The sequence below is a fragment of the Pseudopipra pipra genome, chromosome 1, assembly GCF_036250125.1.
Source record: "Pseudopipra pipra isolate bDixPip1 chromosome 1, bDixPip1.hap1, whole genome shotgun sequence".
Lineage (NCBI taxonomy): Eukaryota > Metazoa > Chordata > Aves > Passeriformes > Pipridae > Pseudopipra > Pseudopipra pipra.
Window position 1 is genome coordinate 137569542 of NC_087549.1, and position 22329 is coordinate 137591870.

At 56.1% G+C, this 22329-nt stretch overlaps 1 protein-coding gene across 1 annotated transcript; it reads left to right on the plus strand.

Moving 5' to 3' along the window:
• The first annotated feature begins 5556 nt into the window (after positions 1-5556).
• PTF1A (pancreas associated transcription factor 1a) lies at positions 5557-7032 on the plus strand. The gene is made up of 2 exons (XM_064668998.1): positions 5557-6370; positions 6487-7032. Exons 1-2 carry the CDS (start codon positions 5746-5748, stop codon positions 6687-6689), a joined length of 828 nt encoding a protein of 275 aa, XP_064525068.1. The 5' UTR covers positions 5557-5745; the 3' UTR covers positions 6690-7032.
• Positions 7033-22329: the final 15297 nt, after the last annotated feature.

The window sequence follows — 22329 nt, forward strand, 5'->3', positions numbered from 1 at the left end:
AACACTGATAGGGTGGGGAGGAAGATTTGAGAAGAGTACTGGGTGATGCCTGCACGGAGGAAGGTGGAACTCTCTTGGCTTATCTTCCCATGCCTGTGGTTTCAAGGCATTGGATCAGCAAATATGCAGGTAATATAAGATTAGAGTTGGATAGGAAACCAAACAGACCTCGGGACCTCAGAGGACCTGGTCTTTTGCCTCAGCTTGAGCTAACAGGATTCGTTATTCTGGAGTATCACATGAGTCTGGAGCTACTTCACAAGACTCTAGACTGAAAGGCAGGGTGCGGGTTGTGGACCTCACCCCTCACCTATGTCGCAGAATCACAGAATCAATTGGGTTGGAAAAGACCTCTGAGATCATCGAGTCCAACCTATAACCTAACACCACCTTGTCAACTAGACCATGACACTAAGTGCCACATCCAGTCTTTGCTTAAACACCCCCAGAGACGGTAAATCCAGCACCTCCCTGGAGAACCCATTCCAATGCCCTGTCACTCTTTCTGTGAAGAACTCTTCACCTCGGACCTCACTGCTGCTCCCTTAACGCCACCATTTTCCGTGTCCTAACTGTCAAGGGTAAAACGTAGCAGAAAGTAGAAGCCGAGGCGCTGGGGACGGCGGCGGGGGAGCTCGGGGGCAGCAGGGGCCCGGCAGCCTCTCCCCGCCATGGGCCAGTGCGGGGCCGTGCTTCTCACGCAGCACCCCCAGGGGGGCTCCGCGTGCGCGGAAAGGCAACCAGAACGAGCGCTTCCGCATCTCCCCCTGGGGCTCATCCCGCGGCGGAGGGACTGATCCCGTGTTCCTGCGTGGATGCCCTGAGGGAGATGCTCGCCGCCGCGCCCGCCGCTAGGGCAGCCAGGAGCATGGGTGTGATGGTGTTTGTGGTGATCGGGGCAGACCCCTGGAAGGTGCAAAGCCCGCCAGGGCCCAAAACCTCGGGTACGGCCCGTCGTGCTCAGCGCGGCGGGCGCCGGCACAGTCCGTGGGCCGGGACTGGCATCCTGCAGAGCCTAGGGGCCGTGCAAGCTTTGCAGCCTCGACGGGGCGACAGACTGCTCCCGATTCCCGGCCCCGTTCTGGCCCCGAGAGCCCTCGAGGGATGGGCTTCCGCGGGCCAGGCACTCTTCTTGCCCTAGAGAAGCAGAGTTTCTGTGGTTTCTCGGTTGTGCTGGGGGGCTCCCACGCCCACAGAGGAGGTCTTTACCGCCTTCCCGAGCCAGCGTCGGGCTCCATCCCTCGATGAAGCCTCGGTTTACTGGGCCGGGGCGTATAAAGCAGCGAGCACTCCAGCAGAGGCAGGGCCAGGCGTGCTCCAGGTCCCCTCGATGCAGGGTGTGCGCCCTCTCATTCTCCCGGCGAGGGGCATTGCGTGGTCCTGTGGAGTGTCGAAAGTGGGTGCCGGTGGACCAGACTCTGCATGCAGCTCTGCCCTGGCCCCATGTCCCGCCCACTCTCTGGACTTTTAGCACCTCCTGGTCCCCGTGAAGGTGGCTGCCAGCTGGACTTGTGTGGTCATTGACTCTGAAGAGAAGGCAACGTGCCTCTTGGCGTGTCGTTCGTTTCCCCCTCCCCTCCCCTCTTCCCTCCTCTCCCCTCCTCTTCCCTCCTCTCCCCCCCGGCTCTCCCCCATACTTGTTCTTGCCCTCAGCGAATTGAAATAACGAAGAGTCAAGCGCTGGTCATATATTTTCTTTGCTGGAGGGTGGTGCGGAGAGGTGTCGTTCCGCCACCGCTCCCAGGGAGCAGGAGGGGGCCAGGTGAGACATCCATGCTGGACAAATATTGAAAGAAGGGCTTTTGCGACACAGGCGGTGCTGGCCCACGTGCGATGCCGTGGCCCAGGCTCCGCTGATACCGGTTCCTGGTTTTTGCAAGTTTCCTTTCGTAACGTCTTAGGCAACTCGAGAGTTGCCAAAGAGAAGAGAGGAGCCTTTCCCGCGCCTCAGGCGGTTCCTTCGGGGACGGTCGGTACTCATTTCTCACATGTACCAAACTGGAATCGTTCATCTTTAAAGCCGCCACTGCCGCAGGGGCGAGGGCTGAGTTCGGCACAGATTGGGAATCGCTTCTGCCGGGCGTCGCATCAAGCGGCGAGGAGGCGAGGAGCGATGTTTCATTGCCCGCGCACCCCAGCAGGCAGAGCACCAGCCGTGTCCGGCTCAGGGTTCTCCCTGCACGAGACCAGTCCCACGCATTGCTTACCTCCCCTGAGGCACTGCTCACAAATTTTCCACACCGGGTCTGAACGGTTTCAAGACAAGCTCCGAGCCCCCAGCGGTTTGGAAACAGTGGGTTCCCAAAATATCCCCCTGCTTCCCTTTGCACTCCCATCGCTGGGAGCTGCCGGGCCGGCCGCGAAAGTCCCGTCGGTCCTGACGGAACTGCCTTGCAGGGACGGACAGACCTCACAAACTGACTTCCCAGACCACCTGCCTGAGTTTTGTGGCCCAGTGGTGTCGTGCCGCCTCCACAGTGTGACATTGGCAGCCCGGTGCTGTAGGGCTCACCCCGGCTGTGCGGTACCGTCGTGCGCCAAAGCAGAACGGGCACAGCTAACCCTGGGGAAGGGGGAAATATTCTGGCGTGGTAAATGGGTTGGGGTCCCCCAGCGTCTCTGGGCACACATTGTGCTTGAATCAACAGGAGAGATCCTCTTCTCTTTCTTACCCCCAAAGCCTTCAGATACTGCCGTCGGGGAGGTGCTTCACCACCGCGTTGACGAGAGGTGCCCCTGGAGCCTGTCACGCTCTCAGGGACAGGGACAGACCGTGGTCAAAACGCTGCGCTTGAGAGAAGGCTGGTGGCAGAGGTTTTGCGGAAAAGAGCTTGTTTTGGGGTTTTGCTCCTCCTCAGGATCTGGCGGCACTTAGCCTGTCTGACCTGGGAAAAATGCTCCAAGATGGACTATGAGTCAGCGCAGGAGTGTGTGTGTATGTGAGCCTGTGTGTCTCGAGTGGGTGCAGCGATATCAGGAGTTACTCGACAAGGTTGCTCATCAACTTTCAACTGCCCGACTCCAGACAGAGTGTGGCAGGAGCAAGGACTCGCCACCCCATAGGTGATGACTCCTTGGGCATGCAAGAGAGGGAACAGAGCCAGCTCCGTGGCCCGGAAATTCCCCCGAAATCACCTCAGTGTTGCTAGGGTTTTGTTTTCTTCTTTTTCCGTGTGTTTCGCGGTAGGAATTACATGGATCCGAGAGGGATGCACGGTATATGTCAGATTTATACTTGTGTTTCTGGCTGTGATGCTCCACCCGTAGCGTTCGTTCCCCGCCTGCACTCATGCCAGGCAGGGCGGGAAGGAGCCGGCCCGTTTGCTTTTGGAAAAGGAGATTGTCCAGCCGCAGGCGCGGCCCGGCCACAGTGGAGAAGGACGGGGCTCGCGTTCAGGTGCATATCAGGGGGACAATAGGACCGCGGGCAGGGGCACAGGGACGTCACCTCGGCAGCGCAGCACAACTGTGGGACCGGCTGTGGATGAGCTGGCGGCTCCCGGGGGCCATGGGGCTGCAGGGGTGGTCGTGGGTCGTGGGCTTCCCCAGACTACGCGGCACCTCCACCCCCCCTAGCAGCCTCAAGGGCCGGGCACGGCATGTCCCTGCCCTGCTAGCAGCGCCTCACGCCCGGCTGCCGTGGAGTCGCCAAGCATTTGCCCTCCCAGCGCTGAAAGCGCAAAGGAGGGACAGGGATGCTCGTGTTGTAAGGAGGCAGGGCGGCCCCCCGGGAAGCCCCGGGGCGGGGAAGGGGAAGCATCACTGCTCCTTGCGGTTCGGAAGCTGTGTTTGCTCTCTCAGGTGGGTCTTTCGTCTCGGTAGGACAGGGCTGTTCGGGAGCAGCGATCCGAGGGCGAGGGATGACTGCCAATCTACGGCTGGGGACGCCGAGAGGCCTCCTGGCCGTCGTGCTCCGTGCCACTCGGAGCGGTCCCCACCAAGCTCCGGTGGGCAGCGAGCTGGGCGAGAGCCAGCCATGTGCCCCGGCCGCACGGCATGTCAGCAGCAGCTCTGAGCGGCATGAACACGGTCACAGCCCAGGAGCCCGAGGGAAGGGATTATTCCCCGCTCTCGACGCTCGTGAGGCCGTATCTAAGAACTGCGGGCGGTTTTGGGACAGCCGCTGCAGCAAACAGCCGTGAGAGGTGAAGGGCCGACGAGGCAGAGGAAGCTGGAGCAGCTGCCCGGGGCGGGAAGGCTAAAGGAGCAGGACTGGCTCAGCCTGGGGCAGAGGCAGTGTCGGAGGTATCCCGCAGCACTGCGGGCATGGGCATACAGAAGCCTGGCTCTTGGCAGAGGTGCATGGTGCGAGGTTGAGGAACGACGGGCATGAATGGAAACAGGAGTCCGGATGCCGAGGTCCCTGGTCCCGCTCTCCGGCTGGACGTGAACGGGGAGCCGCATCGCCGTTGCATGGTCCCTCTGTGGACCACTCTCTCAGTTTACTGCTCCCGGGACGGGTGGCAGCTGTTCCCCGGCCACGCGTGAGAGCATTCCTGGCTTCGCGCAGAAGTCTCCACCTTCCCTTCTCGTTTTTTCTCGTGGTCCGTCTGCAAGCGGGACTTTCTAAGTTGTTCTTGCAAAGCTCTTTGTTCCCTCCCATGACTCACGCGTTTCCCTGCCGTTATCACGGCGATGTCAGTGCCTTTGAAGTCGAGTCATTTATTACTTTCCCGGAGCTGGCCCTGTCTTGCTCTGCTGATAGAGCCGGGTATGCTTCCACTCGGAGTTTGATCTCTGCCCGCGCTGGTGGCACACTAGAAAGTCACTTTCGATAAACCTCGACAGACTCTGCCGGACAAACTATTGCAGCGCTAATGACAGAGATAATCCTCTCCTAATCTGCCGAGTAATCCATTTCACCCCAGTGAGAATTTTTAAGGTTTTAATCAGTGAGAGTCAGTTAGGGAATTATTAACAGAGACTCCGCCGAGCAAGCTTGTCCGGAGAGGGCAGTGGGAGAGGGAAAAGGAAAAACGCAACAGGGCCCAATGAGGTCAAAATCGATGCATGGCCGGGCGCAAGAGCTGACGTGATGTATTTTGATGTTACGATAGAATTGCCTTCAGTTCGAACGCCGCGAAAAACCCCGCGCCATCGATCCCCCCTATGCCCGCTCCGACTGGCGGTCCCAGGGGAGCGGGGAAGGCGCCGTGGGTGAGATGCGCGGGGGTGGTGCCTCCCGGTGCCGCGAGGGAGCGAGGCTTTGCCCGTCACGGCCAAGGCGCGCCTTTCGGCAGGCGGATGCCGAGCAGAGGTGCCGAGGCGGACCGCGGCTGCTCTCGCCCGACGTGAGGGGAGCGGCGGTCGCGGCGGTCGCGGCGGGGCCGGGCGGGGGCTCAGCCGGGGCGCTGCCGCTCCCCCCGCTCGGGGCCGGTGCCGGCGCCGCCCCCCGGCCCTCGGGGGCTCCGCGGGGTCCCCCCGGCGGGGGGCGCGGCCCCCCCGGCGCGCGCTGATTGGCTGGCGGCGGCGGCCGGCGGCACGCGCCCGGCCATGTCGTTATAAGACCCCTCGCGTGCCGGCCCGCGGCGCCAGCGGCTCCGGCCTCCTCCCGCCGCAGCGGCCGAGCGGCCCGGCCTCCCGCCACCCAGGGGCGGGCAGGGGCGGGGGCCCCGCACCGCCGGGGCGGCTCGGCCCAGCGGGCCGGCGACAGCGGCTGCGGGCGCGTCCCCCGCGGGGCTGCCCCCCTGCCCCGTCCCGCCCCGTCCCGTCCCGTCCCCGTCCGCGCCCGGGGCCGGGCGAAGCATGGAGGCTGTGCTGCTGGAGCACTTCCCCGGGGGGCTGGACTCCTTCTCCTCGCCCCCCTACTTCGACGAGGAGGACTTCTTCTCCGAGCCGCCCCCGCGGGATGCGCTGGCCGCCGACGGGCTGTTGGAGCCGGACGTGGACTTCCTCAGCCGGCAGCTGCAGGAGTACTACCGCGACGGCGGCGACCCCGAGGGCGGCTACCGCTGCCCGGCGCCGGCCGCCACCTTCCCGCCGTCGCCCGCCTCGCCCGGCTTCGCCTACGAGTGCTGCGGGGCGGCGGGCGCGGCGCTGCTGTCCCCCGGGGGGCGGCTCCAGGCGCTGGGCTCGGCCAAGCGGCGGCGGCGGGTGCGCTCCGAGGCGGAGCTGCAGCAGCTCCGCCAGGCCGCCAACGTGCGGGAGCGGCGGCGGATGCAGTCCATCAACGATGCCTTCGAGGGGCTGCGCTCGCACATCCCCACCCTGCCCTACGAGAAGCGCCTCTCCAAGGTGGACACGCTGCGCCTGGCCATCGGCTACATCAACTTCCTAAGCGAGCTGGTGCAGTCCGACCTGCCTCTGCGCAGCGCCAGCAGCGAGAGCTCTAGCCAGCCCAAGAAAATCATCATCTGCCACCGCGGCACAAGTAAGTGGCGGGCCGGCACGGCCCGGTACGGCCCAGCGCAGCCTGACTCCGCGCTCCGCAGGAATGCCGGTCCCAGCAATAACCCCTTGCCTTCCTTTCTCCCCCCTGTCCCCCAGGATCTCCCTCCCCGAGCGACCCCGACTACGGACTCCCCCCTCTGGCCGGTCACTCGCTGTCGTGGACTGATGAAAAGCAGCTCAAGGAACAAAACATCATCCGGACAGCCAAAGTGTGGACCCCCGAGGACCCGCGGAAGGTGAACAACAAACCCTCCGTCAACGACATCGAGAACGAGCCCCCCTTTGACTTCGTGGCGTGAGGCGTCGCGCGGGTGGTCCCCACCCCCGCCCTCTCTGTACATGCTGTATGTAGAGACCTATATTGTAAATGGAATTTAAGATTCAGACTCTAAGGGCAATCAACTTTATTTATCTATTTATTATGGAGTAGTGATAATGAGGTAGAATCGTCTGTTTTCATTATATAATTTATATAATTTATCCTGATTTTTTTAAGATATGCAATAGGTTTATTCCACCAGCACCTTTTTTTTTTTCTTGGGGGTGGGGGGAGGGAAATATGCCAGAACCTGTGAAAATAATTTATTGCCGCACGTGGACTCTTCCTGTGTTTGTTAATAATAAACCGAATTATTCCTTGTGGAGCAGTGTATTTGTGGGAAGCGGCTGCCGAGAGCCCCACCACATCCCGAGGATGAACTCCCGGCTTGGTCCCCAGGCGGATTGAGCCCCGGGACCCAGTGGCACCCTCGGCCCAGATGCTGGCTCCACTCTGCCCCATCGCCGGCTCAGGCTGCTCTTATAGCGTCGGGGGGACGGGGACTGGGACGGGAGGGGGCATACTTTCCCCTTCTCTCCTCCCCTTTGACGTCCTCTCCTGAAGTGCTTCCAACTGATGTCTTTGTCTACCTCTAGGAGGTCCCCTCCTTTCAGTGCCTCTGCACTGCTTGTGGTTTCCAGCTGGAAGATCCGAGCCCCCAAACACCAACTTTGCTAGGGTGTGTGTACCCCGCCGCCGCCTTGTACCCCCGACCCCGCCGCTATGGGAATGGGCGCTCAGTCCAGAGCCGCACAAAGCTGTTCCCAAAAGTGCCGGTGAGGGAAGGGCCAGGCTTAGGGGCCGGGCAGGCTTGGTTCCCGCGGGTATGTGGCTCCGCGCCGGAATCCTGTCGGCTGCCCCGAGCCTTCCGCGGTTCTTGCACCGGCTGCGCCTGGGAAACACTCCTCGCCCTGGGGATGCCGCTAGTAGCGGGGAGGGGGCAGGGGCATGGCAAAGCCATCGTGCAACTGGTGGCAGAATCGCTCTAGTAGCCCCAGCTCAGCGTGCCCGGCTGCGGAGGAGACGGCTGTGCTGCACCTGCCCGGGGGCGAGGGGTGGGGGCGGCAGGGGCCGGTCGGGCCGGGGGCTGCAAGTGCTCCCGGCGGGGGTGGAGAGGGGGGCGGCTCGGGGCTGGGGCGGGGGGCTCGGCCCGGCGCCGCAGGTGCTAATTTTCCCGTGGCACCCGCGGCTCAACCCCGACGGCTCGGCCCCCGGCAGAGTCCCAGATGCCCGGCCCGGCCCACGGCCGGAGCAGAGCTGTCCCTGCGCAGTGCCCAGGCGGATGGGAACGGCCCTGGTGAGCCAAGGTATAATTATAACTCATCATATACTGTACATCTTTCCCTCTCCCTCCTTTTTTTTTCAAAGCTGCCGCAAAGTGGGAGCAATATGTTGCATGCATGCTAATTGCATTAACCTAGTTAGACACATTTAGTTCCCTAGAGCGGATGGCATGGATCTATTCCAATAGCAATTAGAGGAGCTACTTACCCACACAAACACGCCGAGGCTGGGCCGGGGCGGGGGTTGGGGGGGGTCACTGCTTTTTTATTTGCTCACTTTTCTTGTGATCCCGGGCTGCGACGGGGCTGACCGGCCGCAAGCCTCGCCCCGTCCGGCAGCGGGCGGGAGGCGGACGGCACCGGTGTCATTGAACTTAAACGGGGCTCTTTGAGAGAGAAAAAGAGCCGACCTATAATTCGATCTTGTCCTGTATTAGGACCTCATTAAACACAGAAAGTCGCTTTTGCACAAATGCTTCCATCAGGCATGTAATCTCATTACACTCATTAGAAAGTCAAATGTTAGTCGGACTTCAGCTTAATTATAAGTTATGGAAGTGTTGTACCGTTTCCTTCTGTGTATAGCCTCGTCCGTCTCAATTGGCTTTGGTGATGCAGTCCCCCACAATTAAAACACTACAATCATTGTTATGTGGCACCTTTTCTTTGGCGTGCCACTTTTTTGTGATTCAATGCTTCAACACATCCTTTAGTATGGTGCAGATGAAGCGGAAGAGCCGGCCTTCGCATGTAAAGCACCAGGGTCTCTATCTTGTCACTCTCCCGTCTTGACTTGGCAAGTCCCTTTAAATTCAATCTTCAAAGAGACTGACAGCTCCTTTTGACTGACTCATCATCCATTCACCCCAGCGCCGCGCTCCTGCGACAAAATCCGCCGCACAGGGCAGGAGGGAACTGCCTGTGCAGGTCCCCTCGTCCGGAGGCACCCGGAGGGTTTCGCGGCTCCCGCAACTCTGGCTCGCAGTTTTTGCGGCAGCCTTGGGGGGTTTGCTGGTGGGCAGCACGGCTCGGCGCGGTACGGACCAGCATGAGGAAGGCGCGACTGACAGCCACGAAACCCCGGTTCCCAGCCGCCTGCCACTCCTCCTCCCCGCGGCCGTGAGCTGCACCTTCCAGCGCTGCCCACCGAGGCGCCGCGGGCAAGGGTTCCCCGCCTCCTTGCCCCGCTCCCGGAGCCCCCACCGCCCGCCTGAAACCTCGCACTGGCTCCCCCGGCGGCCGCCCCTCCGCGGCCGCACTGCCCCGACGGCAGTAGGGGGGGGGGGCGAAGAGGCCTGCCCGGGTCCCAGGACTGTCCCGCCTCTCTCCCCCGCCCCCCCCCCCCCAATCCCCAGCACCGCAATCCCCGCGGGGGCTGCAGAGCGGGATAGAAGAGAACAAAATGGGGGAAAAGCCCCAGCCCCTCTTGGGATGGGCGGGAATGTTAGGGGCACTTGCAGGCTTTTCGCTTCCCGCAGGCTCCCAGGACGGAGGTGCGGGCTTTAGGTGTGCGGGCTGATGCTATCCTTCCGTGGCCAGCATCACTCATGATGCTCCAGGTGAAAAAAACTATTTGATTGTCCGAAATGGGCAATACCCCATTAAAAAAAAAAACCAACAAGCCCCTCCCCAAAACCAAAAACCACCACCAACAAACAAACCCCCAAAAACAACAACCCCCCCACCTAAGCCTGAAAGACGGGAAGCGTCAGACCGCTCGCCTGCACACCCAGCAAGGGGATGGGAAGGCGTGCGTGACTCCTCGGCAGCGCTGTGCGCAGGCAGGGACTGCCGTGGGCACTGTGAACCCATCCCGCCGCGGTTCCCAGGGCCTCTCATCTGCCGGCAGTCGGGAGAGCGCCCTGCGAGGCGCGGGGCGTGAAGCCTCCCCAGCTCGGGATCTCATCCCTCTTTCATTCACGCATCTCTCGCTGGCACCGAGTACCAGCTGCGAGGTCGAACAAACACCAGTTGAGTGTCCCCTGGTAAACCTCCCGCTTTCCAAAGCATCCCGCAGCCGGTGGGAATGGTCCTAAATAACTCCACAACAAACCGCGCTGCTGAGACCTGGAAGCGTGGGCGGGAGCCGATTCCCACGACGGGGCCGGGGTCTGGCCAACAGGTGCTCGGGTTTGGCGGAGGGCGCCGGGGGAGCCCGGGGAGGCAGAGCCTCCGCTGCCAGAAAGCAGCCTGCTCCGGCGCCTCCGGCTTTACATGGCGTGGAAGCCGCAAACAATCGCAATGATATCTTTATTGCTAGGTTCATGTCCTGGGCTATAACATATCAATCCCTGTCGTGGTTCTCTCGGATGCACCTGGTATTTCAAACTTGTTCTTTTTGTGCTTCTGGGTCCTGGACTGCAGCTGCCTAAAGCGAGCAAAGAGAGAGGCCCTTACAATGTGTCCAAGACGTGTTGGCATGGTTTGCTTGTCTTTAATGTACCATTAACTATTGTCTTTACACAATATGGGAACTGTAAAGCATGACATGTGTTATAATAAAACACATTTTCAACGATACACTTGGACTAGGCGCTGGGATGCAAGCAAACAAACAGGCCCAAATCTTGTTTTGTCTCCCTCGCTAAGCCTACTGGCAATTAAACTTAAGACCACTGCTTTCCCCTGATCAGCCAATTAAATTTTATGTCTCCTAATTTTTCACATAGAAAAAAAGTCTCGGTGCCGGCCCCTAAAGACATTGATTTTCTTGCTATCACCTGGCGCTCAGACCTTAGTTCCATTTATCAAGAAGGGAAACGTCAGGCGTTACATAAAGTGACTCTGTTACCATAAGGCTCTCACCATCCTGCCCTATTGTTTTCCCTTGTTAATAACTCATTACCAGGATTTAACAAATCAACCATTACATATGTTTTGTGTCTCCATATTTTGATCCGTACGATTAAGCAGATGTTACGATTGAAAATTGAAAAGTCCAAGGCTACTCTCGTCTGAAAGAAAGAGGGCAGCCTCAAACAACGAGCTAACAATGAGATTCAGAAGATCTTCAGAAAAACATTTACGACCAATAAACAGACTCCAACCTGCTCCATTTCAACCATTGTGCGCCTTGGGGGAATAATTAAGTTGAATAGGAAGAGGTCCGCGGGGTTTTCAATGCCAAGCCCACAGGTGCGGGGTGGCACGATGAATGATCCGCCTGATTTTTGCCAGGCTCAAGGGCCCTTCTCCTGGCCGGGCGAGCAGATACGAAATATTGTCATTTCTTTTAATTCACAGCGTTACTCTCAGGGCGAACAAAGGGGCGGGGGATGAATGGCTCCGGCTGCAGGCGAGGCGCGCCCGGCCGCCGCTGGCCTCTCCGGAGACCGCCCGGCGGGGACGAGCGCGCCGCCGCCGCCGCGCCCGGGGCCCGTCTCGGCGGGCACGGGGGGGTGTCCGTGTCCCCCGCGCCTCCGCCGCCCCCCCCGCGCCGCTCCCCTCCCGCGGGCGCCCCGACCCCGCGCCGCCCCCGCGCCCCGCACCGCCGCGCGCCTCGACGCGGGGACGGACCCCGCGCGGGCGCACGTGCGCCCCGCCGCTCCCCGCCGCTCCCCGCGCCGCCGCCGCACACGGGAGGGGCCGGGCGGGGCGGCCCCGGGCCGGGGGCGGCTCCCAACTGAAGCCCCCGGTGCGGACCCGCCGCCGTCGGGGCCCTGGCGAGCGATAGCGGGCGGCGGCGGCGGGGCTCTCCCGCCCGCCGACTCGCGTTGCGCATGGAGGTCTCCAAGAGGGGGCCCGGCTGCCGGGTGCCCCCGCGGGCCAGGGCGGCGCCGCCCCTGAGCAGTGGCCGCGCCGGGGGCGGCCCCGGGGGGGGCCTCGCGAGGAGCCGCCGCGTCGCGTCGCGGGGCTCTGTCTGGCGGCGGCCACGCCGAAAGGAGCGGGGCTCCCCCCGGGCGGCCCCTGGGGCGGCGGCGCCGGCTCCGGAGGCAGCGCTCGGCTCTCCGTCTGCGGGCGCAGTGCCCGATCGGGCGGCCCGGAGCCGGCCCCTGGGGGGCTCCGCGGGAGCGCCCGCCCCCTGCCTGCCTCGGTCCCCGCACCCCTAGTCTCCGCCTCCCGCCCCGGACCCCGCTTTCCCCGTGCACCTGTTTGGCGCAACCTGTAACGCCGAGCGGCTTGGAGAAGGCAGGGGAGGCCCTGCCCCGCCGCGGCAGCCCCGCTCTGGGCGCCCCGCCGGGCAGCACCGGGATGCTGAAAGGTTCGGGTCGCTCTGCCCGGCCCGGCCCTGCCCCACCCGGACGGACCGTGGCCGCCCTGGTCCCCCCGATCCTCGCAGCCCCGGGATTCCCAGTTGGAACGGCGTGGCCCGAGCCTCCAGCTCCGCCGTGCGGAGGCTGCCCGCTCCCCGGGGACGGGCAGCGCGGCGGGGTCGCACGAGTGGGACCGTCCCGCCGCCACTGCCCCGCGCCCCGACGGGGTCCCGAACCTTCTGCCGCCGCGGGGCGCGGGGAGAGGGCCAAACGGAGGGGATTCCTAGGCGGCGGAGCTCCGCACCCGTCGGGCGAATGAAGGCGGCTTCCCGTTCTGGGAAATGTATCCGCCGAGAGCCTCGACGGCTGCCCTGACTTCCAAGTTCACGGGGGGCCGGGGCCGGTTCAGGGCGCCCGCGTATCGGCCCCGTGGAGAACGATGTCTCGGGCGAGAGCCACGTCTCGGACCCGGACGTCTCCCTCGCTGATGGCGGGCGAGGACGCCCCCAGGGCGGGACGGGCATCTTCGACGGCACAGACCCCCACCCGGGCGACCACGCTGAAGCGAGAAGTGGCCCGAGGCGCGTTGGGGCGATTGGGAAGCACCCCTGCGGTCCCAGCGAGACTCCCAGAGCCTCTCTGGTGCCTGACCGCCGCCGGCCGGCTCGGGTTGGCAGTGTTCTGGGGAAAGGGGGAAAACACGGAGCCTTTGGGACGTGTCTGGACAGATTGTGCCCGCCAGTGTGGGGAGAGTGGTCGGCGGGGCGGGGGATGCGTGGAGCACTGCGGCCTCCCCTCGGCGGAACGCAGCCCGCGACACTGACCTTCCCGCGGGGGGGACCGGCGCGTCTTTCACGGAATTAGCCGCACAGGCGTCTCGCTATAACTTTTGTTCCTCGCCACCACCCGGACACACCGCACCCGCTCCGTCGCCAGCCCGTCCCGTCCCGTCCCCGACGGCTTTCCCGTGCCCTGCCCTGACAATGAGCGAAATGCATCACTGTCACCGGGCGCGGGTGACAGATGAGGCAAAGGCGCGGAGTCCTCGCCAAGGTCAAGTTGAAGATGCCGGTGGCGGTGCGGTCGCCGCCGGTCGAAGCTGAACGCGGCCTTCGCGGGGGCCTCTCCGACGTTGTTATTTCTACCTCCTCCCCTTCCCCTTCTCCCCTTGGGCTTTGACAGCCGTTTCTGTGGGGGCCTGCGGGGCCGGGGCGCTGTCCGAGGGACCGGGGCGCTGCGCGGTGCTGCGCGGGGCGGGGTGGGGGGGCACAGAATGCCGGAGCTCCGGGCCCTGCGGGGCCGAGTCCAGCTATGCCGCGCCGTTCTGGGCTGGGCCGGGGCGCAGAGCTCCGGCCGCGGACACAAGCGCGGTTGACGGGATGAAATAAACTGCTAAACGCTCCGGGATGAGTTTTATCCCGCGTTCAGCAAAAGTTTTCCAAACGGAGTCTGGTTAAACAAACAGTTAGCCCTGTTCCCGCTCCCGCTCTCCCTCGCTCTGTGATGATTGATATTTTTTATTCAGCCAACTTTTATTTACCTTGCAAAAATCTTGGGGACAAATGTGATAAATTACAGATATGCAAATTTCTTTGAATGGCGTTGTAAGTGTGTCTCGCTGGAGCTGAATAAGTCCTTGCAAGTCGGTCTGCGCGCACTCAGGACCCCAGGGAGCTGATCAAAGCACCCTTTCTCTTTCATCCCCAGTATTCTCCTCCAAACTATTTCGATACAATATGTTTCCATGATGCACTTAATGTGCTAGGGACACAGAACTCATTACAACCTAGCTAGTTCTGCCGACCCCTTTGTTCAGAGGCATAAAGTTAAAAAAAAGGAGGGGTGGAGGGGGGGAGCTCTGCTAGTTGCCAGCTTTCTGAAATGTTAAAGCATGCGTCATTTTTCACCAGGTCTCGTCTTGATATCCTCAAAAGACAAACTATGAAACCGGCCTCAGCCCTTTCTGGCATTAATTACGCTGCTGTCCAGCCGATCTGTTTTTCCTATTATATGCATTTCTCAGCAGGGATTTTTTTTTTTTTTTGCAAGACTAATGCAGCTGCAAGTCGAAGTATGAATGCGTTGTATCGGTATAGAAAAAAAATTAAGTGGAAAGGCCTGAAAAAGATGTCAAAGTCTATGCTGATATTTTTCTTGCTTGCCCCATGTTTGAGGCAGTGGCTTTGGAAAAGAGTTTTGGATCTCCCTGTTGCATTAATTGGTTTTACTTCGAATTATAAGCTTCTTAGAAGGGAAAAATCTCAGCCGGAGGCTGCTGGAAGCAGGTTACATGTTTACTGAATGCCGATGCGTCCAACAAATCTTTTCTCACTAGGGAAACGCTTCAAAGTATTTGGGGAAATTACTGGAAATTAGTAGACGCGAGTTCAGGGCGATCCATTTCAAACCCACGGCGAGGTGGCGACTCTTTGGGGAAGTGACTCCAGCAGGATGACAGTAAGAAATAAACTCTATTTCGGCGGATGGCGCGTTTGTTTACAGGGTTGATTGGTTGACGGAAATGGCTGGCAGCCAGTTCTGGGAAAGATTCCAGACCTGACTCCGATTAACCCTCTCTGGTGAAACTCTGCTGGAAACCAACTCACCAGCAATTGCCATTAATCTACTTACTAATTAAGCCAATTCATTTCTAAAGGAGAAAAATTCCTTTCTTTGGCCAAACTGATGGGAGGAAATTTGAAAGAAGCGCCAAACTGTGTAACTGTAATTCAGCCAAGGACTGCTAAAACAAGGTGTTGATATATAGCTGGAGATTTAAAACAAGTTTCTAGGGCAACAATCCTTTGGAGGCGGTGGTATATAGTGCACAGTAGATGAAGCTCGAATAATGGTGGACTGCAGTGTGCAATTGTACGGACATTGGTTGGAACCAGGACTGCTTTTCCCAATTAAGCCGTTCAAGGCTTTTACTCCTAATAATTTATCAGCCCCATTTTAACGTTTCAGCCTTGGGCGACAGCTACAAAGAGCGTCTCTGCCGGACCCAGAGAACACGGTCATAGCATCATAGACAATCCTGAGTTGGAATGGACCCACAAGAATCGTAGAAGTCCTACTCCTGTCTCTGGACAGGACAACCCCAAAAATCACACCATGTGCTTCGAAAGCATTGTCCAAACGCTTCTTGAGCTCTGGCAGTCTTGGTGCTGTGACCACTTCTTTGATTGTGGAACTTGACTCAAACTTTTGTCCGGTGTTGGCGACAACACCTCAGCTCCCCTCGCCCCGGGGCCCAGTAAGACACAGGGACACACTCTGCCCTCACAGTACTCTGTGCCAACGAGGACCTGCCTGGCATCCCCACGGCAACGTGGTGTCCCGGCAGTGCCGCTCCGGAGGCTCTCGGAGAGGCCGGGGCACATTTTAGTGAGGTTTCATTTTTAGGTAAGCAACGTTTAGCTCCTAAACACACGGCTCAGGATTGGGAGGCGAGTCCCAGGGGGACCCGGCCACTGGCCGAGGCCGCAGTGAGCTGGCCCGGAGGACAAGGTGTTTTTTTTTTTTTTTCAGAGCAAGCCGCCACACCTTGCGCTGCCGGCAGCAGGGCACATGCTAGGTGAGGGAGAGGTGGTGAGGAAGAACTTCACTCTTCGACTCGGCACCTGCAGGAGGAGGAGCAGCCCCCATCTGCCTGCTCTATCTGCCGGCCCCGCCGCCAGCATCCCTGCCCGCCCCCGCCCTCGGGGCCTGGCTCGAGCCCTGTCAAGGGCGCCCGCCATCCCGGGTAGACCCTTCACCGTTCGCTTTTCCCTCTCACACACCCGTGCCCCGCCGCTATTCCCTCCCCAGCGCCTTTCTCTGTCCCACACCACTCAGAGCAGCCCCATCGCGGCCGGAGGCGGGGGACGGCTGCCCCCCGTCTTGTCCCGTCGGTGCCACCGCTGATAGGCAGCGCCGACATTCCCAAAGCAGTGCTGAGGGTGCGGGACCTATGGCAGGCACGGAGCGGGCAAGGGAAGGGCCGGTGCCCAGCCTCGAGCCACGGTGCTCGCCCGGACCAGCGTCCCCCACACTCCCAACAACCGGGCTGGGCGGACGAAGGGCACAGCCTCCCGGGGTATATGGCGTGTGAGAGACGACGCATTCAAGAGAGGATAGTTTAAAATCGGTGCAACTGTTACCTCGTGTTTAGTTGTTGTTGTTTATTTGTTTTGGGTTTGTTTTATTCAGGTGCGCGGCGGCGAAGGGCAATCGCAAGAGAAACAAATTAAGCGTTCGGCGGAGCCGTCTCCGAACAAGGCGGCGGTGGTCAAAGCGCTCGGCAGGAGGTAGGAGGATGCTGAGCCCTGGACATGAACAAACCACCCTCCCAGAAAGCAGCAGCTTCATGTCATTGCACTAAAATGACAAGATCTCGTGAAACACACCGTAATACCACCAAATGATAACAGCAGAACTATGGACACAACCTGGAGAGGAATGGGGAAACATTTCCTCCAGCAGCTGAGGCCAAAACTTAGCAGGTGCTGTAGGTAGTGCGCTATGCCTTCGTATCTCAAGCAAACACTCAACTTCTTCGTTTAAGTCTCTCTCTGAGATCATAAAAAATAGGATGCAATATCCTAAAAAGACTAATGACATTTCACAGGTAATGCAATTTAGAAAGAAACACTTCCATGTTTTCTTTTCCAACAATGTGCATTTTTGTAAACTGCTATAAATTGCAATTCAAAAGCCCTGATCTCGCCATCCCCAATCATTTTTTATACTGATCAAATGAATGCAGATACTCCCATTTGGGAGGGGCGACATGACATTTCACTTGGCAGTTCTAAACAGGTCACGGACCTTTCACAGACCCTAAGGCAGTGGGAGGGAGCTTTTTACGAAACCGTGTAACCAAATCAAACCAATGGTTACCCCTTTTCAATACCATTGGAATGGTTTGCACAATGCTATTCACATAGCAGCAGAGAAACTGAAAGGATGGTCATCCAATGGAAATTTCTTTTCTTTTGTTTAAACTTGTGGAGCTCAAAAAAAAAAATACTGGAAAACAATTACTTTTTGTATGACAAAAAGCTAAACACTTCTACGTACAGCCGTACGTGTACACCAGGGCCTTCGGCGCGCCTGGATGTTTATACAGATATAGTCACACATCTGTGTGTGGGGATGTACATTTACTGGAGATGTTGCTTTGTTTGAAGCCATAGGCACAAAGACACAACATGGCTGCCCTGGAGATGACCTATTGCTTTCAAGTTGCTTGAACACATCAGAATTTCTATTGTTGAGGTTGATTAATTGAAACTGATAAGTTACCATGAATAAAGATTGTTTTTCTGTTTAATGTGGTGGGCCTGATTTGGTAAATGCTTCATTCATGTAGCCTTGCAGTGCAGCATATGGGCAAGATTCATTCAGTATCGCAAACATATACAATTTATTATGCCTGTATGGTCACAGCCAAAAGGCCTTTCTATTTTAATGACAAACTTTGAATGAAAAATTCCATTTAAAGAGTCACTAACATTAAGTGCGGCTTTGTAATTTATTCCTGTTGCCGGCTGCCAGTGAATCGAGCTCTTGGAAAAGCGGAGGCGCGGCGGGCAGGGCCGACAGCGCCGTGTTTCGGGGCCAAGCAGCCGCTCCTCGCAGGCCTTGGCTGGCCCACGCGTGGCGAGGACGCTCCACCACCCCGTGTGTCACACCCTGCAGCTAAAACTCATCGCCGTCGAGCCGCGGCGCCGCTGTCGCCTCCCCGCGTTGTCCTGAACGGGGCGGACGAGGGACCAGCGCCTCCTCTCCGGGCAAAACATCCCATGGGCCCACGAATGCCTCTGCCTGAAGCAGGAGGTGTCAGGAACGCCGTGTCCAACTGACCCTGCCCCCGCCGCCGGAGGAGTCGCACGCCGAGGGCCGCGGTGCCATCCCTGCGCCCCGCCTGGGCTCAGGCTCCCAGAACCCTGGTACGGCACGTGTGGGCGGCCGGCGGCTCACGGGGGGCTTTCCGCATCCCCACGGAGCGCAGCCCAGCCCCGGCGGCGGCAGGGAGGGCGGCGGGACGCTCGCAGATGCCGAGTGCCTCCCATCGGCTCCGCGGGATGCCCTCCCCGGCCGCGGGTGCCACCGCTGGGGAGGTTACACGGAAAGGGCAAAGGAGAAACAAAAGACTTCGTCTTCCCTCAGGAGATTGTGTTGATACTCAAGAGCGAAGTTAAGCACCACAGCAGTCAAGGGGATTTTTGCCTCAACATTTTACACCCTAAGATTTAAAAGTTTTCAGTATAGACGACTCTCAGCCTTGACATCACTTCTGTTTAAAAAGTCCATGTCGTTTTCCGCATCCTCTACTCTCAAGTTAAACAGCTCAAAACAACAATACCTCACCCAACAGGGGGAAAAAGATCAAACTTAAAATGAAGATGTGATGAAGACCTGTCAGGAACAACTGTGTGGGGCAAATCTCTACACTTCAGTCCACGTGGAGGGAGGTGGATCCTATTCCTGTCTATTTGAGGGGATTTGTAAAGCAACATTTCCCAAAATCAGCATATTTGACAGACAAAGTAGAGCTTGTGCACCATCACAAATAAGCAATTAAATATGGGGGTGAAATTTATGAAAAATCCCTTGAAAGAGCCCTTTCAAGCATTTTTAAAAAAAATATGACCTCTTAACCTCTTCCTCCTCAATTGACAGAGTAATTTGAAACAGAAACAATGTAATCTATCAAAATAAGTTGTGTTACTTCTGTAAATCAGATATTTATGTTTGAGCTTTCTCTTACTGACAAGCTGTAAAGGCTCACTGTTATTCCAGGGCTTTATCTCTGAGATTCTTGTCTTTTCTGCTCATTAAGAGTCTGTCTACAGATTGCAAAGTCAATAGATGCAAACACCAGACTGTGAGAAAACTCTCCCTGAGTACATAAAAATCAACAGCAGTGGATGCTATACAATGGAAAGCATAGATGTTTGTAGGTGTTCGGTTTTATCATCTTCAAACAAGGGAAAGAGTAAATATTGTGGCAAAACTTCACCTTCCAGTGTTGCACACTTCCTTTCACCATCCCTAAAGGTGGATCTCGATGCAGTATCATTTTGTAATGACAGATTTATGTTTAAGTATAATATAGTTTACTAGTGTTTTGAGTTTTCTACCTGTAACTACAGTGCTAATTTTAAGTCCAACTACCAGGTGGTGGACCTGGAGAGGATGACTTTACAGCAGCTCTTATGGATTACCCTGTAAAGGCATGACTGAACCTAGTAGAGCTCTTTCACATCATTAAAAGACTGAAGGATCCTGGGCCCTGGGCAGGTTCCTTCAGTTTTTGAGAGGTGCATTGCTTTTTAGTATTTCCTACACTACTGAGTCCACGTTACTATATCCATATTTTTTAATCCTGCAATGCATGCATTCCCAATATTCCTCTGGGTTCACAAGTTAAAATGAGACTAAAGCAAAAAAACAACCAGGCAAAACTCTCAGCTTCAACCCAGCCCATATGAGAGGGCACTTAGGCATGAGGAAACTGAAGCGCGTAGCTGAATGGATGTTGCCAAGCATTTAAAAATCGCATATTACTTTCAATAATATTCTTTTAAATATCTGCAAGCAGTGTTTGGGGCCATCTTTAGAAGCTGGCAAAAAGAAAAAGGCTTTCCCCAGCTTCCTGTGAGTCTGTGGTGGGGTGCTGCTCAAGAGGAACCTGCTGCCCGCCCGGCACTGTCGCTGCGGTGCCGCCCGCGGGCGGGGGGCGAGGGAGCGCGGAGCGGGTCCGCGGTGCGGAGTGGCGGCGAGGGAGGCAAGGGGGCTGCGGCCTGGAATGTGGGGGCAGGGGCTGGAAGTAGGATTGAAGGCGAGTCACAGCCCACGGGTGTCTCCTTCCCCCTGCTGTCAGTGGCTCCCCTGGTACCTTCACACCTATAAAATCAATCAAGGATATTTTAAATAGGAACCATATACCTAAAGCATTTCGTTGTGTTAAGAGGGCTTCAGTATCTTGAAGAAAATTTCTAGCTTGTAATTCTTGACATAAAACTGATAATTGAAAATCAAGTACCTTTGTACTATGTAGATATTCTTTTCTGAAATTTGACTAGGAGGGTTCTAAGTATATTTTCTTGTGAAGGAAACATGCCATTTTCAGTTTGGAACTTTCCAGACCTTTTCTCCCTGAACACCTGATTAGATGATTTGAAGAATATTATTGGAATTTCTGTATCTTCTATTATTGGAAGAGTAAATCCTTGTCAGGTTTTGGACTGACTATCTACTGTGTTTAATAGTTCAAAAATTTTGTTTCAATAACTATTTTCTGTCTGGTACTTAATTATTGCTGCTCTTTGTTAGGATAGTATTATGATAGGTGTACAAACCCATGAATTTGAGACTGGGAATGTAGAGAAGCCTTTTCCTCATCCTCAACTCACAATTACTGTAAGATCTGGAAAAGAACATTCTGCTTGGACTTGTATATTTGAAAAGTCTTCAGAGGATGGAGAAGGTGAGATAGGAGGGCAGGTGGAACCATAGGAACCTTCATTCACGCATGAAAGAAATGAATCTGAAGACAAACAGTTCCTGATAACTTTTTTCTCTCTGTCTGTGCTTATGTATACACTCATCTGGTTTGTGACTCCATGCAGTGCATCACCTATCCTCCCATAATGCAGTGCCATGTATCAAGACATCAGCATTAATATACGTAGAAAGGAGACATTTTGCAAAGAAACCACTTAGAGCACTTGAATTCTACCCATGCATACCATGATAGCTGAATGTTCAAAATCTTCACAGAAAGCCTGTGGCACTAATCCCCTGTGAGAGGAAAGGCAAAGCATTTTGCAAGTGTATCTTGTGATTAATGCTAGGTAGGTCAATACTCAAACTTGGGAAGAGACAAGCAGCAGGTGAAAGATAGGGTTTTTTCCTCTTTAAAAATGATTCATATTCTCAGTATCTTTTGTGTCTTGTTCATTCCACCATCCATGATGAGAGGGTATAGGGTACAAAACAGAAAATCTATATGTACAAATAGACTGGATGTTTTCCAATAATCTACTTGTATGTGGAAGTAGGGATGAGGTTGGTTGCTACAGAATGTTCAACACGGTTTGTCAGCAGCCAAGAATAGGCTTTGCAGAGCAGAAGAGTAATTGAAAATATCAAGGGTTCCTTCAGAATATCCCATATCCTCTTTGAGGGGAAACTGTAGGACAGACATGAGCCAGTGGTACAGGTCTATAACTGGAATGATATTACATAGCACTGGTAATTAGATCAATTATTTCTTCATAGCTTCAATTATTCATGCAGTCATTGCACTCCTCAACCTAATCAACTATTCATGAGAATGACATCAAGCCTGTGCAGAAACCAAAACATTACTATATGTTGGAGGAGTCTTTGCTTGAGTCACAGTTTTCAATATACTCTTTCACATAACTGAACTGATGAATTTATTGTAATTGTTTTTCAATAATTTTGAAGTATCAGGGTTAGGATTGCTTTAAAGGAAATTAATAATGAATTTGTTTCTAATACTTTTCTCTAATTCAGGGAATATTTTCCTTTCAGTTAAACTTATGATCAAGTGAATATTCTTGTTTGGCTAACTTAATACTTTTTTTTTCCTTTCAAAAGTGCTGAAAACAAAACATAATACAACTATGTATCAGACAAGCTGATCTTGTTAAGGAAACAACTGCTAAAGTATTTAGGAGATAGCAGTATTCCCAATCACCTTATTTTCCTTTGTGCTCCAATTTGCCCCAATGAAGGCAGCAACAATTCTTTCAAACCACCAGCAAAACCTGACAACCTTATAGCTAAAAGTGTAGTTTCTTTTTATTTTAGCAGTCACAGTTTAGCTGATCACCCTTTGGTAGCTAAAAACCACCGAGACCAAAACAAAAATAATGAACCAAACCCAAACATTTTTCCTAATTCAACCAATATTCAGTAAGAGTGATAGATTTGAAGTCCATATTACTATTCTTAAATCTGAAGTGTGCTTCTGGCTTGCTAAAAGAGAATGGAAAACATTTTCCATGTGTTTTTGATCATATTGATATGTTTCATTATATGTTTCACTATGCTTTGTTTGAAGTCCCACAGCTTCCCGCTTTCACTGAGACTTCGGTAAGCAAAAGACTGTGAAGATTGCTAAATG

What these genes read in the sequence shown, in the direction of transcription:
- PTF1A (XM_064668998.1), top strand. Translation starts at nt 5,746, where the DNA reads ATGGAGGCTGTGCTGCTGGAGCACTTCCCCGGGGGGCTGGACTCCTTC. An exon ending in CATCTGCCACCGCGGCACAA is followed by an intron (nt 6,371 to 6,486) that starts GTAAGTGGCGGG and finishes CCTGTCCCCCAG; the next exon opens with GATCTCCCTCCCCGAGCGAC.